Below are 17,500 nucleotides of genomic sequence, written 5' to 3' on the forward strand. Positions count from 1 at the left end.
TATGAATCCTCTCAGTAGACCCCTGGTTGGTATGAATCCTCTCAGTAGACCCCTGGTTGGTATGAATCCTCTCAGTAGACCCCTGGTTGGTATGAATCCTCTCAGTAGACTCCTGGTTGGTAAGAATCCTCTCAGTAGACCCCTGGTTGGTATGAATCCTCTCAGTAGACCCCTGGTTGGTATGAATCCTCTCAGTAGACCCCTGGTTGGTATGAATCCTCTCAGTAGACATCCTGGTTGGTATGAATCCTCTCAGTAGACCCCTGGTTGGTATGAATCCTCTCAGTAGACCCCTGGTTGGTATGAATCCTCTCAGTAGACCCCTGGTTGGTAAGAATCCTCTCAGTAGACCCCTGGTTGGTATGAATCCTCTCAGTAGACCCCTGGTTGGTAAGAATCCTCTCAGTAGACCCCTGGTTGGTATGAATCCTCTCAGTAGACCCCTGGTTGGTAAGAATCCTCTCAGTAGACCCCTGGTTGGTAAGAATCCTCTCAGTAGACCCCTGGTTGGTATGAATCCTCTCAGTAGACCCCTGGTTGGTATGAATCCTCTCAGTAGACCCCTGGTTGGTATGAATCCTCTCAGTAGACATCCTGGTTGGTATGAATCCTCTCAGTAGACCCCTGGTTGGTATGAATCCTCTCAGTAGACCCCTGGTTGGTATGAATCCTCTCAGTAGACCCCTGGTTGGTATGAATCCTCTCAGTAGACCCCTGGTTGGTATGAATCCTCTCAGTAGACCCCTGGTTGGTATGAATCCTCTCAGTAGACCCCTGGTTGGTATGAATCCTCTCAGTAGACCCCTGGTTGGTATGAATCCTCTCAGTAGACCCCTGGTTGGTATGAATCCTCTCAGTAGACCCCTGGTTGGTATGAATCCTCTCAGTAGACCCCTGGTTGGTATGAATCCTCTCAGTAGACCCCTGGTTGGTATGAATCCTCTCAGTAGACCCCTGGTTGGTATGAATCCTCTCAGTAGACATCCTGGTTGGTATGAATCCTCTCAGTAGACCCCTGGTTGGTATGAATCCTCTCAGTAGACCCCTGGTTGGTATGAATCCTCTCAGTAGACCCCTGGTTGGTATGAATCCTCTCAGTAGACTCCTGGTTGGTAAGAATCCTCTCAGTAGACCCCTGGTTGGTATGAATCCTCTCAGTAGACCCCTGGTTGGTATGAATCCTCTCAGTAGACCCCTGGTTGGTATGAATCCTCTCAGTAGACATCCTGGTTGGTATGAATCCTCTCAGTAGACCCCTGGTTGGTATGAATCCTCTCAGTAGACCCCTGGTTGGTATGAATCCTCTCAGTAGACCCCTGGTTGGTATGAATCCTCTCAGTAGACCCCTGGTTGGTAAGAATCCTCTCAGTAGACCCCTGGTTGGTATGAATCCTCTCAGTAGACCCCTGGTTGGTATGAATCCTCTCAGTAGACCCCTGGTTGGTAAGAATCCTCTCAGTAGACCCCTGGTTGGTATGAATCCTCTCAGTAGACATCCTGGTTGGTATGAATCCTCTCAGTAGACCCCTGGTTGGTATGAATCCTCTCAGTAGACCCCTGGTTGGTATGAATCCTCTCAGTAGACCCCTGGTTGGTATGAATCCTCTCAGTAGACCCCTGGTTGGTATGAATCCTCTCAGTAGACCCCTGGTTGGTATGAATCCTCTCAGTAGACCCCTGGTTGGTATGAATCCTCTCAGTAGACCCCTGGTTGGTATGAATCCTCTCAGTAGACCCCTGGTTGGTATGAATCCTCTCAGTAGACATCCTGGTTGGTAAGAATCCTCTCAGTAGACCCCTGGTTGGTATGAATCCTCTCAGTAGACATCCTGGTTGGTATGAATCCTCTCAGTAGACCCCTGGTTGGTATGAATCCTCTCAGTAGACCCCTGGTTGGTAAGAATCCTCTCAGTAGACCCCTGGTTGGTAAGAATCCTCTCAGTAGACCCCTGGTTGGTAAGAATCCTCTCAGTAGACCCCTGGTTGGTATGAATCCTCTCAGTAGACCCCTGGTTGGTATGAATCCTCTCAGTAGACCCCTGGTTGGTATGAATCCTCTCAGTAGACCCCTGGTTGGTATGAATCCTCTCAGTAGACCCCTGGTTGGTATGAATCCTCTCAGTAGACCCCTGGTTGGTATGAATCCTCTCAGTAGACCCCTGGTTGGTAAGAATCCTCTCAGTAGACCCCTGGTTGGTATGAATCCTCTCAGTAGACCCCTGGTTGGTATGAATCCTCTCAGTAGACCCCTGGTTGGTAAGAATCCTCTCAGTAGACCCCTGGTTGGTAAGAATCCTCTCAGTAGACCCCTGGTTGGTATGAATCCTCTCAGTAGACCCCTGGTTGGTAAGAATCCTCTCAGTAGACCCCTGGTTGGTATGAATCCTCTCAGTAGACCCCTGGTTGGTATGAATCCTCTCAGTAGACCCCTGGTTGGTATGAATCCTCTCAGTAGACCCCTGGTTGGTATGAATCCTCTCAGTAGACCCCTGGTTGGTATGAATCCTCTCAGTAGACCCCTGGTTGGTATGAATCCTCTCAGTAGACCCCTGGTTGGTATGAATCCTCTCAGTAGACCCCTGGTTGGTATGAATCCTCTCAGTAGACCCCTGGTTGGTATGAATCCTCTCAGTAGACCCCTGGTTGGTATGAATCCTCTCAGTAGACCCCTGGTTGGTATGAATCCTCTCAGTAGACCCCTGGTTGGTATGAATCCTCTCAGTAGACCCCTGGTTGGTATGAATCCTCTCAGTAGACCCCTGGTTGGTATGAATCCTCTCAGTAGACCCCTGGTTGGTATGAATCCTCTCAGTAGACCCCTGGTTGGTCAGAATCCTCTCAGTAGACATCCTGAACAGTTCTTTAGTCCTGTAACATGATATTGAATCTGATCTGTTTCCAGAGTTGTAGCCACGTCTCAGATGCAGGCCACGTTCGCCAGGAAAGCCTTCCCCTGTTTCGATGAACCTGCCATGAAGGCCGTCTTCCACATTACGCTCCTCCACCAACGAGGAACTGTAGCTCTGTCCAACGGCCGGGACGTTGGTTAGTTCACAGCCTATTCACTGACCCTCGTTGGGCTACCTCACCATTCTCCACCCTTTCCCAAAGTGATACGCTTCCCGTCATGGATTTAACAATGGTGGAAATACCTCCAGCCAATGGTCGGAATACCTCCAGCCAATGGTGGAAATACCTCCAGCCAATGGTGGAAATACCTCCAGCCAATGGTGGGAATACCTCCAGCCAATGGTGGGAATACCTCCAGCCAATGGTGGAAATACCTCCAGCCAATGGTGGGAATACCTCCAGCCAATGGTGGGAATACCTCCAGCCAATGGTCGGAATACCTCCAGCCAATGGTCGGAATACCTCCAGCCAATGGTGGGAATACCTCCAGCCAATGGTGGGAATACCTCCAGCCAATGGTGGAAATACCTCCAGCCAATGGTCGGAATACCTCCAGCCAATGGTCGGAATACCTCCAGCCAATGGTGGGAATACCTCCAGCCAATGGTGGAAATACCTCCAGCCAATGGTGGGAATACCTCCAGCCAATGGTGGGAATACCTCCAGCCAATGGTGGGAATACCTCCAGCCAATGGTGGGAATACCTCCAGCCAATGGTGGAAATACCTCCAGCCAATGCTTATTTCAATCTCAAAGCTTTTCAATCCTGGACTGGAAGTGTGCAAGTAAAGATGGGTGGAGAATTTGTCTGTAGCCTTGTTATTGATGTGTACAGCCCTACTATACATGGACTGTGGAGTTAACGACATCTCAGAAGGAATGAGTAAGCTTGACAACATGTCATGAGAAAATCAACTACAGAATGCTGTTAATGGTTAATGTACTACGTTAACATTCAACTTTCCATGGTAGAGTTAACTCCTCCCTTTCTGGCTTTGTCTTTCTCCCCACCCCCCTCTCCCTCTCTCTCTCGCTCTCTCTCTCTCTTTCTCCGCCCCCCCCTCTCTCTCTCTCACTCTCTCTCTCTCTCTTTGTCTTTATTTATCTGTGTCTCTCTCTCTGCTATTCTCTCTTTCCTCTCTCCCTCTCCTCTCTCCCTCTCCTCTCTCTCTCTCTCTCTCTCTCTCTCTCTGTCTCTCTCTCTGTCTCTCTCTCTCTCTCTCTCTCTCTCTCTCTCTCTCTCTCTCTCTCTCTCTCTCTCTCTCTCTCTCTCTCTGTCTCTGTCTCTGTCTCTGCTCTCTCTCTGTCTCTCTCTCTGTCTCTCTCTCTGTCTCTCTCTGCTCTCTCTCTCTCTGCTCTCTCTCTGCTCTCTCTCTCTCTGTCTCTCTCTGCTCTTCTCTTATCCCTATCTCTCTTCCTTCCTTCTCTTCTCTCTCTCCAATGTTTTAGAGACCGTCAACACCACCATAGATGGCACTGAAGTCACCATGACCAGATTTGAGCCCACTAAAAGAATGTCAACATACCTCCTGGCATTTATCGTCAGTGACTTCGCTCACATCACTGGATCGATAGAGAACGACAACGTTTTGGTAATTCAATCCACCACAGAGGACTCTGGTTATTCCCTATATAGTACACCACATATCACTCTGGTTATTCCCTATATAGTACACCACATAGGACTGGTTATTCCCTTTATAGTACACCACATATCACTCTGGTTATTCCCTATATAGTACACCACAGAGGACTCTGGTTATTCCCTATATAGTACACCACATAGGACTGGTTATTCCCTATATAGTACACCACAGAGGACTCTGGTTATTCCCTATATAGTACACCACAGAGGACTCTGGTTATTCCCTATATAGTACACCACAGAGGACTCTGGTTATTCCCTGTATAGTACACCACAGAGGACTCTGGTTATTCCCTATATAGTACACCACATATCACTCTGGTTATTCCCTATATAGTACACCACAGAGGACTCTGGTTATTCCCTGTATAGTACACCACAGAGGACTCTGGTTATTCCCTATATAGTACACCACATATCACTCTGGTACAAAGCAGTGCACTATGTACAGTTGAAGAAGGAAGTTTACATACACCTTAGCCAAATACATTTAAACTCAGTTTTTCACAATTCCTGACATTTAATCCTAGTAAAAATTCCCTGTCTTAGGTCAGTTAGGATCACCACTTTATTTTAAGAATGTGAAATGTCAGAATAATAGTAGAGAGAATGATTTATTTCAGCTTTTGTTCCGTTCATCACGTTCCCAGTGGGTCAGAAGTTTACATACACTCAATTAGTATTTGGTAGCATTGCCTTTAAATTGTTGAACTTGGGTCAAACGTTTCGGGTAGCCTTCCACAAGCTTCCCACAATAAGTTGGGTGAATTCTGGCCCATTCCTCCTGACAGAGCTGGTGCAACTGAGTCAGGTTTGTAGGCCTCCTTGATCGCTCACGCTTTTTCAGTTCTGCCCACAAATGTTCTATAGGATTGAGGTCAGGGCTTTGTGATGGCCACTCCAATACCTTGACTTTGTTTTTCTTAAGCCATTTTGCCACAACTTTGGAAGTATGCTTGGGGTCATTGTTCATTTGGAAGACCCATTTACGACCAAGCTTTAACTACCTGACTGATGTCTTGAGATGTTGTTTCGATATATCCACATAATTTTCCTGCCTCATGATGCCATCTATTTTGTGAAGTGCACCAGTCCCTCTTGCAGCAAAGCACCCCCACAACATGATGCTGCTACCCCCGTGCTTCATGGTTGGGATGGTGTTCTTAGGCTTGCAAGCCTCCCCCTTTTTCCTCCAAACATAACAGTGGTCATTATGGCCAAACAGTTCTATTTTTGTTTCATCAGACCAGAGGACATTTCTTCAAAAAGTACGATCTTTGTCCCCATGTGCAGTTGCAAACTGTAGTCTGGCTTTTTTATTGCAGTTTTGGAGCAGTGGCTTCTTCCTTGCTGAGCGGCCTTTCAGGTTATGTCGATATAGGACTTGTTTTACTGTGGATACAGATACTTTTGTACCTGTTTCCTCCAGAATCTTCACAAGGTCCTTTGCTGTTGTTCTGGGATTGATTTGCACTTTTCGCACCAAAGAACGTTCATCTCTAGGAGACAGAACGCGTCTCCTTCCTGAGCGGTATGATGGCTGCGTGGTCCCATGGTGTTTATACTTGCGTATTATTGTTAGTACAGATGAACGTGGTACCTTCAGGTGTATGGAAATTGCTCCCAAGGATGAACCAGACATGTGGAGGTCTACACATTTTTTTCTGAGGTCTATGCTGATTTCTTTTGATTTTCCCATGATGTCAAACAAAGAAGCACTGAGTTTGAAGGTATGACTTGAAATACATCCACAGGTACACCTCCAATTGACTCAAATGATGTAAATTTTCTGGAATTTTCCAAGCTGTTTAAAGGCACAGTCAACTTAGTGTATGTTAACTTCTGACCCACTGGAATTGTGATACAGTGAATTATAAGTTAAATAATCTGTCTGTAAACAATTGTTGGAAAAATTACTTGTGTCATGCACGAAGTAGATGTCCTAACCGACTTGCCAAAACTATAGTTTGTTCACAATTCATTTGTGGAGTGGTTGAAAAACAAGTTTTAATGACTCCAACCTAAGTGTATGTAAACTTCCGACTTCAACTGTAGGTAATAGGGTGCTATTTGGGACTCAGCCACAGTTTCCTCTCATTCAGATTCTTGACTGATACTTCTGTGGTTAGACTATAGTCATGACTGATACTGCTGTGGTTAGACTGTAGTCATGACTGATGCTTCTGTGGTTAGACTATAGTCATGACTGATACTTCTGTGGTTAGACTGTAGTCATGACTGATACTGCCGTGGTTAGACTGTAGTCATGACTGATGCTTCTGTGGTTAGACTGTAGTCATGACTGATACTGCCGTGGTTAGACTGTAGTCATGACTGATTCTGCTGTGGTTAGACTGTAGTCATGACTGATGCTTCTGTGGTTAGACTGTAGTCATGACTGATGCTTCTGTGGTTAGACTGTAGTCATGACTGATGCTTCTGTGGTTAGACTGTAGTCATGACTGATACTTCTGTGGTTAGACTATAGTCATGACTGATACTTCTGTGGTTAGACTGTAGTCATGACTGATGCTTCTGTGGTTAGACTGTAGTCATGACTGATACTGCTGTGGTTAGACTGTAGTCATGACGGATACTTCTGTGGTTAGACTATAGTCATGACTGATGCTTCTGTGGTTAGACTGTAGTCATGACTGATACTGCTGTGGTTAGACTGTAGTCATGACTGATGCTGCTGTGGTTAGACTGTAGTCATGACTGATACTGCTGTGGTTAGACTGTAGTCATGACTGATTCTGCTGTGGTTAGACTGTAGTCATGACTGATGCTTCTGTGGTTAGACTGTAGTCATGACTGATACTGCTGTGGTTAGACTGTAGTCATGACTGATACTTCTGTGGTTAGACTGTAGTCATGACTGATACTTCTGTGGTTAGACTGTAGTCATGACTGATACTGCCGTGGTTAGACTGTAGTCATGACTGATGCTTCTGTGGTTAGACTGTAGTCATGACTGATACTGCTGTGGTTAGACTGTAGTCATGACTGATACTGCTGTGGTTAGACTGTAGTCATGACTGATGCTTCTGTGGTTAGACTGTAGTCATGACTGATGCTTCTGTGGTTAGACTGTAGTCATGACTGATGCTTCTGTGGTTAGACTGTAGTCATGACTGATACTTCTGTGGTTAGACTATAGTCATGACTGATACTGCTGTGGTTAGACTGTAGTCATGACTGATGCTTCTGTGGTTAGACTGTAGTCATGACTGATACTGCTGTGGTTAGACTGTAGTCATGACTGATACTTCTGTGGTTAGACTATAGTCATGACTGATACTGCTGTGGTTAGACTGTAGTCATGACTGATACTGCCGTGGTTAGACTGTAGTCATGACTGATGCTTCTGTGGTTAGACTGTAGTCATGACTGATACTGCCGTGGTTAGACTGTAGTCATGACTGATTCTGCTGTGGTTAGACTGTAGTCATGACTGATGCTTCTGTGGTTAGACTGTAGTCATGACTGATAGACTGTAGTCATGACTGATTCTGCTGTGGTTAGACTGTAGTCATGACTGATAGTTGAAACGAATTGTTTGCAGGTCCGTATCTGGGCTCGGAGGAAAGCTATAGCTGAGGGACACGGACACTATGCTCTCAATGTTACAGGACCAATGCTCAAGTTTTTTGAACGATACTACAATGCCAGCTACCCACTGTCCAAGTCAGGTAAGTTAGCTTAGCATTCAGACCTGTCAGGTAAGTTAGCTTTGCATTCAGACCTGTCAGTTAAGTTAGCTTAGCATTCAGACCTGTCAGGCAAGTTAGTTTAGCATTCAGACCTGTCAGGTAAGTTAGCTTAGCATTCAGACCTGTCAGGTAAGTTAGCTTAGCATTCAGACCTGTGAGGTATGTTAGCTTAGCATTCAGACCTGTGAGGTATGTTAGCTTAGCATTCAGACCTGTGAGGTATGTTAGCTTAGCATTCAGACCTGTCAGGTAAGTTAGCTTTGTATTCAGACCTGTCAGGTAAGTTAGCTTAGCATTCAGACATGTCAGGTACGTTAGTTTTGTATTCAGACCTGTCAGGTAAGTTAGCTTTGCATTCAGACCTGTCAGGTAAGTTAGCTTTGCATTCAGACCTGTCAGGTAAGTTAGCTTAGCATTCAGACCTGTCAGGTAAGTTAGCTTAGCATTCAGACCTGTCAGGTAAGTTAGCTTAGCATTCAGACCTGTCAGGTAAGTTAGCTTAGCATTCAGACCTGTCAGGTAAGTTAGCTTTGTATTCAGACCTGTCAGGTAAGTTAGCTTTGTATACACATGTAGGCCTACACTTAAAAGTATACTCTGTGAAACTAAGTCTCCCAACAGATTGTTGCCTACGTTCCAAATGTCTCCCTATTCCCTATAAAGTGCACTAAGGCTCTGGTCAAAAGTAGTGCACTATAAAGGGAATAGGGTACCATTTAGGCCTCCTTTATTGTCTTTTCCCCTGTAGACCAGATAGCTCTGCCTGACTTCAACGCTGGCGCCATGGAGAACTGGGGTCTGATCACCTACAGAGAGACAGCCCTGCTGTACGATCCAGCCATCTCCTCTGTTGGAAACAAAGAGAGAGTCTTGACGGTGGTGGCTCACGAACTGGCTCATATGGTAGTGTGTTCTCTATGACATCACTGTACTTCCTGTCCAACCTATTACATCCCTGTACTTCCTGTCCAACCTATGACATCACTGTACTTCCTGTCCAACCTATGACATTACTGTACTTCCTGTCCGACCTATGACATTACTGTACCTAGTGTCCAACCTATGACATCACTGTACTTCCTGTCCAACCTATGACATCCCTGTACTTCCTGTCCAACCTATGACATTACTGTACTTCCTGTCCGACCTCTGACATTACTGTACCTAGTGTCCAACCTATGACATCACTGTACTTCCTGTCCAACCTATGACATTACTGTACTTCCTGTCCAACCTATGACATTACGGTACTTCCTGTGCAACCTATGACATCACATCCTGCATGGAGAAACATTGCTCGGGAGGATGACTAAGGTCGACAACATGAGCGCCAGGTAGCGTAGTGGTTAGAGCACAGATTGAACAATGAGACAGATTTTTCACCAGATGTATAAATGTGTGGCATCCGCTTGGCATTTCCACTCACTACCAAATATGGTAGTGAGAGGAAGCCCAGTTGCCGGCAATGGGAGAAGTGGATTTTGGCCAGACATTCTGCAAATTTTCTCATCGATTTAAACATTTAATCTCAATACATTTTTTTCTCAAAACTAGATCATGTTACTAACAGAGTGGACTAAGTTTAGCAGACTTTACTTTTTGCCAAAGCTTTAAAAAATGCACTTGTTTAGGAGTGCAAAGGCAAATTTAGTTATTTATTATTACTAGGCGTTCCCTAATGGAAATATGCGCATACATGCTAGAACGCGCCAATAGGACTTCGCTAGCTCCTGCTTGGCTCTGCCCACCTCCTTGCTTGTTCTGCCCACTATGACTAATTGGTTCCCATTTGAAGCGACGGGCTGTGGTCTATCTTGGTTTAAATATAAAAATCTTTGGTTAGAGTTTTGGGCTAGTAACTGGCAGGTAGCCTATCGATTAGAGCGTTGGGCTAGTAACTGGCAGGTAACCTAGCGGTTAGAGCGTTGGGCTAGTAAACAACAGGTAGCCTAGCGGTTAGAGCATAGGGCTGGTAACCAACAGGTAGCCTAGCGGTTAGAGCATTGGGCTAGTAACCAACAGGTAGCCTAGCGGTTAGAGCATTGGACCAGTAACTGGCAGGTAGCCTAGCAGTTAGAGCATTGGGCTAGTAACTGGCAGGTAGCCTAGCGGTTAGAGCATTGGGCTAGTAACTGGCAGGTAGCCTAGCGGTTAGAGCATTGGGCTAGTAACCAACAGGTAGCCTAGCGGTTAGAGCATTGGGCTACTAACCGGCATGTGGCCTAGTGGTTAGAGTGTTGGGCTAGTAACCGGCAGGTAGCCTAGCGGTTAGAGTGTTGGGCTAGTAACCGGCAGGTAGCCTAGCGGTTAGAGTGTTGGGCTACTAACCGGCAGGTAGTCTAGCGGTTAGAGTGTTGGGCTAGTAACTGGCAGGTAGCCTAGCGGTTAGAGCATTGGGCTAGTAACTGGCAGGTAACCTAGCGGTTAGAGTGTTGGCCTACTAACCGACATGTGGCTAGTAACCCGCAGGTAGCCTGGCTGTTAGAGCGTTGGGCAGTAACAGGCATGTGGGCTAGTAACCGGCAGGTAGCCTAGCGGTTAGAGCATTGGGCTAGTAACTGGCAGGTAGCCTAGCGGTTAGAGCATTGGGCTAGTAACTGGCAGGTAGCCTAGCGGTTAGAGCATTGGGCTAGTAACTGGCAGGTAGCCTAGCGGTTAGAGCATTGGGCTAGTAACCAACAGGTAGCCTAGCGGTTAGAGCATTGGGCTACTAACCGGCATGTGGCCTAGTGGTTAGAGCATTGGGCTAGTAACTGGCAGGTAACCTAGCGGTTAGAGTGTTGGCCTACTAACCGACATGTGGCTAGTAACCGGCAGGTAGCCTAGCGGTTAGAGCATTGGGCTAGTAACTGGCAGGTAGCCTAGCGGTTAGAGCATTGGGCTACTAACCGGCATGTGGCCTAGTGGTTAGAGTGTTGGGCTAGTAACCGGCAGGTAGCCTAGCGGTTAGAGTGTTGGGCTACTAACCGGCAGGTAGCCTAGTGGTTAGAGTGTTGGGCTACTAACCGGCAGGTAGTCTAGCGGTTAGAGTGTTGGGCTAGTAACCGGCAGGTAGCCTAGTGGTTAGAGTGTTGGGCTACTAACCGGCATGTGGCCTAGTGGTTAGAGTGTTGGGCTAGTAACCGGCAGGTAGCCTAGCGGTTAGTGTGTTGGGCTAGTAACTGGTAGGTAGCCTAGCGGTTAGAGCATTGAGCTAGTAACTGGTAGGTAGCCTAGCGGTTAGAGCATTGGGAAGGTAACTGGTAGGTAGCCCAGCGGTTAGAGTGTTAGGCCAGTAACCGGCAGGTAGACTAGTGTTTAGAGCATTGGGCTAGTAACTGGTGGGTAGCCTAGTGGTTAGAGTGTTGGGCTAGTAACCGGCAGTTGGGTTTAGCGGTTAGAGCATTGGGCCAGTAACCGAAAGGTCTCTAGTTCAAATCCCCAAGCTGCAGAGGTGAAAAATTTGTCAATGTGCCCTTAAGCAAGGCACTTAATCCTAATTTATCCAGGATCGCCGTTGATTATTGCAGACCTTGGCCTTGACCACATTCTCCTAGGGTGTCTCAGGGTGAGTTGGGGTATCAAATGTTTTGGTCACATGCAGCGAATACAACAGGTGGAGACTTTACAATGAAATGCAAAAAACACATTTCCAATGCACACCTTTGTATTAATACGACCTTGTATATGTGTTAAATAGGACCAATACAAGTACCCATCTAATTATTAATATTGGTCAGAGCTGGCCAAAGGTAATGTGCACTGCTTCATAGGGAACAGACGGCCATTTTGGATGTGACATGTTCCTGTGTCCACAGTGGTTTGGGAACCTGGTGACTCTGAGATGGTGGAATGACCTGTGGCTGAACGAGGGCTTTGCCTCCTACGTGGAGTATCTAGGAGCTGACTACGCTGAACCTACCTGGAACATCGTAAGACTGATCACCCTTACAGGAGGATTAATCTGATCATATAGAGAACAGTAGGACTGATCACCCTTACAGGAGGATTAATCTGATCATATAGAGTACAGTAAGACTGATCACCCTTACAGGAGGATTAATCTGATCATATAGAGTACAGTAAGACTGATCACCCTTACAGGAGGATTAATCTGATCATATAGAGTACAGTAAGACTGATCACTCTTACAGGAGGATTAATCTGATCATGTAGAGTACAGTAAGACTGATCACTCTTACAGGAGGATTAATCTGATCATATAGAGTACAGTAAGACTGATCACCCTTACAGGAGGATTAATCTGATCATGTAGAGTACAGTAAGACTGATCACTCTTACAGGAGGATTAATTTGATCATGTAGAGTACAGTAAGACTGATCACCCTTACAGGAGGATTAATCTGATCATATAGAGTACAGTAAGACTGATCACCCTTACAGGAGGATTAATCTGATCATGTAGAGTACAGTAAGACTGATCACTCTTACAGGAGGATTAATCTGATCATATAGAGTACAGTAAGACTGATCACCCTTACAGGAGGATTAATCTGATCATGTAGAGTACAGTAAGACTGATCACTCTTACAGGAGGATTAATCTGATCATGTAGAGTACAGTAAGACTGATCACTCTTACAGGAGGATTAATCTGATCATATAGAGTACAGTAAGACTGATCACCCTTACAGGAGGATTAATCTGATCATGTAGAGTACAGTAAGACTGATCACTCTTACAGGAGGATTAATTTGATCATGTAGAGTACAGTAAGACTGATCACCCTTACAGGAGGATTAATCTGATCATGTAGAGTACAGTAAGACTGATCACCCTTACAGGAGGATTAATCTGATCATGTAGAGTACAGTAAGACTGATCACTCTTACAGGAGGATTAATCTGATCATATAGAGTACAGTAAGACTGATCACCCTTACAGGAGGATTAATCTGATCATGTAGAGTACAGTAAGACTGATCACTCTTACAGGAGGATTAATCTGATCATGTAGAGTACAGTAAGACTGATCACTCTTACAGGAGGATTAATCTGATCATATAGAGTACAGTAAGACTGATCACCCTTACAGGAGGATTAATCTGATCATGTAGAGTACAGTAAGACTGATCACTCTTACAGGAGGATTAATCTGATCATGTAGAGTACAGTAAGACTGATCACTCTTACAGGAGGATTAATCTGATCATATAGAGTACAGTAAGACTGCTCACTCTTACAGGAGGATTAATCTGATCATGTAGAGTACAGTAAGACTGATCACCCTTACAGGAGGATTAATCTGATCATGTAGAGTACAGTAAGACTGATCACTCTTACAGGAGGATTAATCTGATCATGTAGAGTACAGTAAGACTGATCACCCTTACAGGAGGATTAATCTGATCATGTAGAGAACAGTAGGACTGATCACCCTTACAGGAGGATTAATCTGATCATATAGAGTACAGTAAGACTGATCACCCTTACAGGAGGATTAATCTGATTATATAGAGTACAGTAAGACTGATCACCCTTACAGGAGGACTAATCTGATCATATAGAGTACAGTAAGACTGATCATCCTTACAGGAGGATTAATCTGATCATATAGAGTACAGTAAGACTGATCACCCTTACAGGAGGATATATCTGATCATATAGAGTACAGTGGGACTGATCACCCTTACAGGAGGATTAATCTGATCATATAGAGTACAGTAAGACTGATCACTCTTACAGGAGGATTAATCTGATCATATAGAGTACAGTAAGACTGATCACCCTTACAGGAGGATTAATCTGATCATATAGAGTACAGTAAGACTGATCACTCTTACAGGAGGATTAATCTGATCATATAGAGTACAGTAAGACTGATCATCCTTACATGAGGATTAATCTGATCATATAGAGAACAGTAAGACTGATCACCCTTACAGGAGGATTAATCTGATCATATAGAGTACAGTAAGACTGATCACTCTTACAGGAGGATTAATCTGATCATGTAGAGTACAGTAAGACTGATCACTCTTACAGGAGGATTAATCTGATCATATAGAGTACAGTAAGACTGCTCACTCTTACAGGAGGATTAATCTGATCATGTAGAGTACAGTAAGACTGATCACTCTTACAGGAGGATTAATCTGATCATATAGAGTACAGTAAGACTGCTCACTCTTACAGGAGGATTAATCTGATCATGTAGAGTACAGTAAGACTGATCACCCTTACAGGAGGATTAATCTGATCATGTAGAGTACAGTAAGACTGATCACTCTTACAGGAGGATTAATCTGATCATGTAGAGTACAGTAAGACTGATCACCCTTACAGGAGGATTAATCTGATCATATAGAGAACAGTAGGACTGATCACCCTTACAGGAGGATTAATCTGATCATATAGAGTACAGTAAGACTGATCACCCTTACAGGAGGATTAATCTGATCATATAGAGTACAGTAAGACTGATCACCCTTACAGGAGGATTAATCTGATCATATAGAGTACAGTAAGACTGATCATCCTTACAGGAGGATTAATCTGATCATATAGAGTACAGTAAGACTGATCACCCTTACAGGAGGATATATCTGATCATATAGAGTACAGTGGGACTGATCACCCTTACAGGAGGATTAATCTGATCATATAGAGTACAGTAAGACTGATCACTCTTACAGGAGGATTAATCTGATCATATAGAGTACAGTAAGACTGATCACCCTTACAGGAGGATTAATCTGATCATATAGAGTACAGTAAGACTGATCACTCTTACAGGAGGATTAATCTGATCATATAGAGTACAGTAAGACTGATCATCCTTACATGAGGATTAATCTGATCATATAGAGAACAGTAAGACTGATCACCCTTACAGGAGGATTAATCTGATCATATAGAGTACAGTACGACTGATCACTCTTACAGGAGGATTAATCTGATCATGTAGAGTACAGTAAGACTGATCACCCTTACAGGAGAATTAATCTGATCATGTAGAGTACAGTAAGACTGATCACCCTTACAGGAGGATTAATCTGATCATATAGAGTACAGTAAAACTGATCACCCTTACAGGAGGATTAATCTGATCATATAGAGTACAGTAGGACTGATCACCCTTACAGGAGGATTAATCTGATCATATAGAGTACAGTAAGACTGATCACTCTTACAGGAGGATTAATCTGATCATATAGAGTACAGTAAGACTGATCACCCTTACAGGAGGATTAATCTGATCATATAGAGTACAGTAAGACTGATCACCCTTACAGGAGGATTAATCTGATCATGTAGAGTACAGTACGACTGATCACTCTTACAGGAGGATTAATCTGATCATATAGAGTACAGTAAGACTGATCACCCTTACAGGAGGATTAATCTGATCATATAGAGTACAGTAAGACTGAACACTTTTACAGGAGGATTAATCTGATCATATAGAGAACAGTAAGACTGATCACCCTTACAGGAGGATTAATCTGATCATATAGAGTACAGTAAAATGGATCTCTCCCCCTCTCTCTCCCTAGAAAGAGCAGATCATCCTGAATGATGTCCACAAGGTGTTTGCTGTGGACGCCCTGGCCTCATCTCATCCTCTGTCCCGTAAAGAGGAAGAAGTCAACCAGCCTGACGAGATCAGTGAGATGTTCAACACCATCTCCTACAGCAAGGTTCTCTATGTTCTAGACCATCTCCTACAGCAAGGTTCTCTATGATCTAGACCATCTCCTACAGCAAGGTTCTCTATGTTCTAGACCATCTCTTACAGCAAGGTTCTCTATGTTCTAGACCATCTCCTACAGCAAGGTTCTCTATGTTCTAGACCATCTCCTACAGCAAGGTTCTCTATGTTCTAGACCATCGCCTACAGCAAGGTTCTCTATGTTCTAGACCATCTCCTACAGCAAGGTTCTCTATGATCTAGACCATCTCCTACAGCAAGGTTCTCTATGTTCTAGACCATCTCCTACAGCAAGGTTCTCTATGTTCTAGACCATCTCCTACAGCAAGGTTCTCTATGTTCTAGACCATCTCCTACAGCAAGGTTCTCTATGTTCTAGACCATCTCCTACAGCAAGGTTCTCTATGTTCTAGACCATCTCCTACAGCAAGGTTCTCTATGTTCTAGACCATCTCCTACAGCAAGGTTCTCTATGTTCTAGACCATCTCCTACAGCAAGGTTCTCTATGTTCTAGACCATCTCCTACAGCAAGGTTCTCTATGTTCTAGACCATCTCCTACAGCAAGGTTCTCTATGATCTAGACCATCTCCTACAGCAAGGTTCTCTATGTTCTAGGCCATCTCCTACAGCAAGGTTCTCTATGTTCTAGACCATCTCCTACAGCAAGGTTCTCTATGTTCTAGACCATCTCCTACAGCAAGGTTCTATATGGTTCTCTATGTTCTAGACCATCTCCTACAGCAAGGTTCTCTATGTTCTAGACCATCTCCTACAGCAAGGTTCTCTATGTTCTAGACCATCTCCTACAGCAAGGTTCTCTATGATCTAGACCATCTCCTACAGCAAGGTTCTCTATGATCTAGACTATGGTTTTCAATGTGTTAGACCCGAAGAAAGCATGCCTCCCATCCCACCCAGAAACGTATCAGTGCCCCTCCCACCCATCCCTTGAAGTCAAGTATATTTGTCCAGGCCTCAGTTGTTCCTTGACTAGCACCATTGTTTCTAGCTGTCTGTCTGTTATAACGTCTAATAGTAACTGAATCCACTGGTTAAATGTGAGAGAGTGAGGTGGGTCGCCATCTTAGAGTCAACAATCATTTTGTAGCAGTGCTGCGTGCCAGTAGTAATCTTCTCCGATTGACTGAGAGATTCAAGGGACAATCATCGTTAAGTAACATAATAGATTGAAAGCATTGAATATTTAAATTCTTCTAAATTCATTTTGTAACTTTTCTCCAGAAGCAATAAACTGCAAGACACTCCCACATCATATGGAGGAATGTGCCTACCTGATTCAGGGGACACAGTGAACAGTTGGGGCCAATATCCTCATATGGAGGAATGTGCCTACCTGATTCAGGGGACACAGTGAACAGTTGGGGCCAATATCCTCATATGGAGGAATGTGCCTAACTGATTCAGGGGACACAGTGAACAGTTGGGGCCAATTTCCTCATCAAATATTTCCTTGATGTTAAATACATTCTGTGAACAAATTTAAAATATATATGTTGATGGTTCGGATTACGGGATGCCAAAATCAAATTTTTTCCATATCCTGTTCCAGTTAAAGGGTGG

General features: G+C 44.5%; 1 protein-coding gene across 3 annotated transcripts in view; it reads left to right on the top strand.

The window, feature by feature from the left end:
- The window catches only part of LOC139575402 (aminopeptidase N-like), a 76,200-nt gene that overhangs the window by 20,117 nt on the left and 38,583 nt on the right, over positions 1-17,500 (top strand). For all 3 annotated transcript variants that reach the window (XM_071400329.1, XM_071400330.1, XM_071400331.1), the window contains exons 3-8: positions 2,903-3,045; positions 4,360-4,502; positions 8,121-8,247; positions 9,017-9,171; positions 12,066-12,179; positions 15,763-15,906. In XM_071400329.1, coding sequence (XP_071256430.1) covers positions 2,903-3,045; positions 4,360-4,502; positions 8,121-8,247; positions 9,017-9,171; positions 12,066-12,179; positions 15,763-15,906 — 826 coding nt within the window. The remainder of the gene's footprint in view (positions 1-2,902; positions 3,046-4,359; positions 4,503-8,120; positions 8,248-9,016; positions 9,172-12,065; positions 12,180-15,762; positions 15,907-17,500) is intronic.

The sequence above is a fragment of the Salvelinus alpinus genome, chromosome 5 (genome assembly GCF_045679555.1).
Source record: "Salvelinus alpinus chromosome 5, SLU_Salpinus.1, whole genome shotgun sequence".
Classification (NCBI taxonomy): Eukaryota; Metazoa; Chordata; class Actinopteri; order Salmoniformes; family Salmonidae; genus Salvelinus; species Salvelinus alpinus.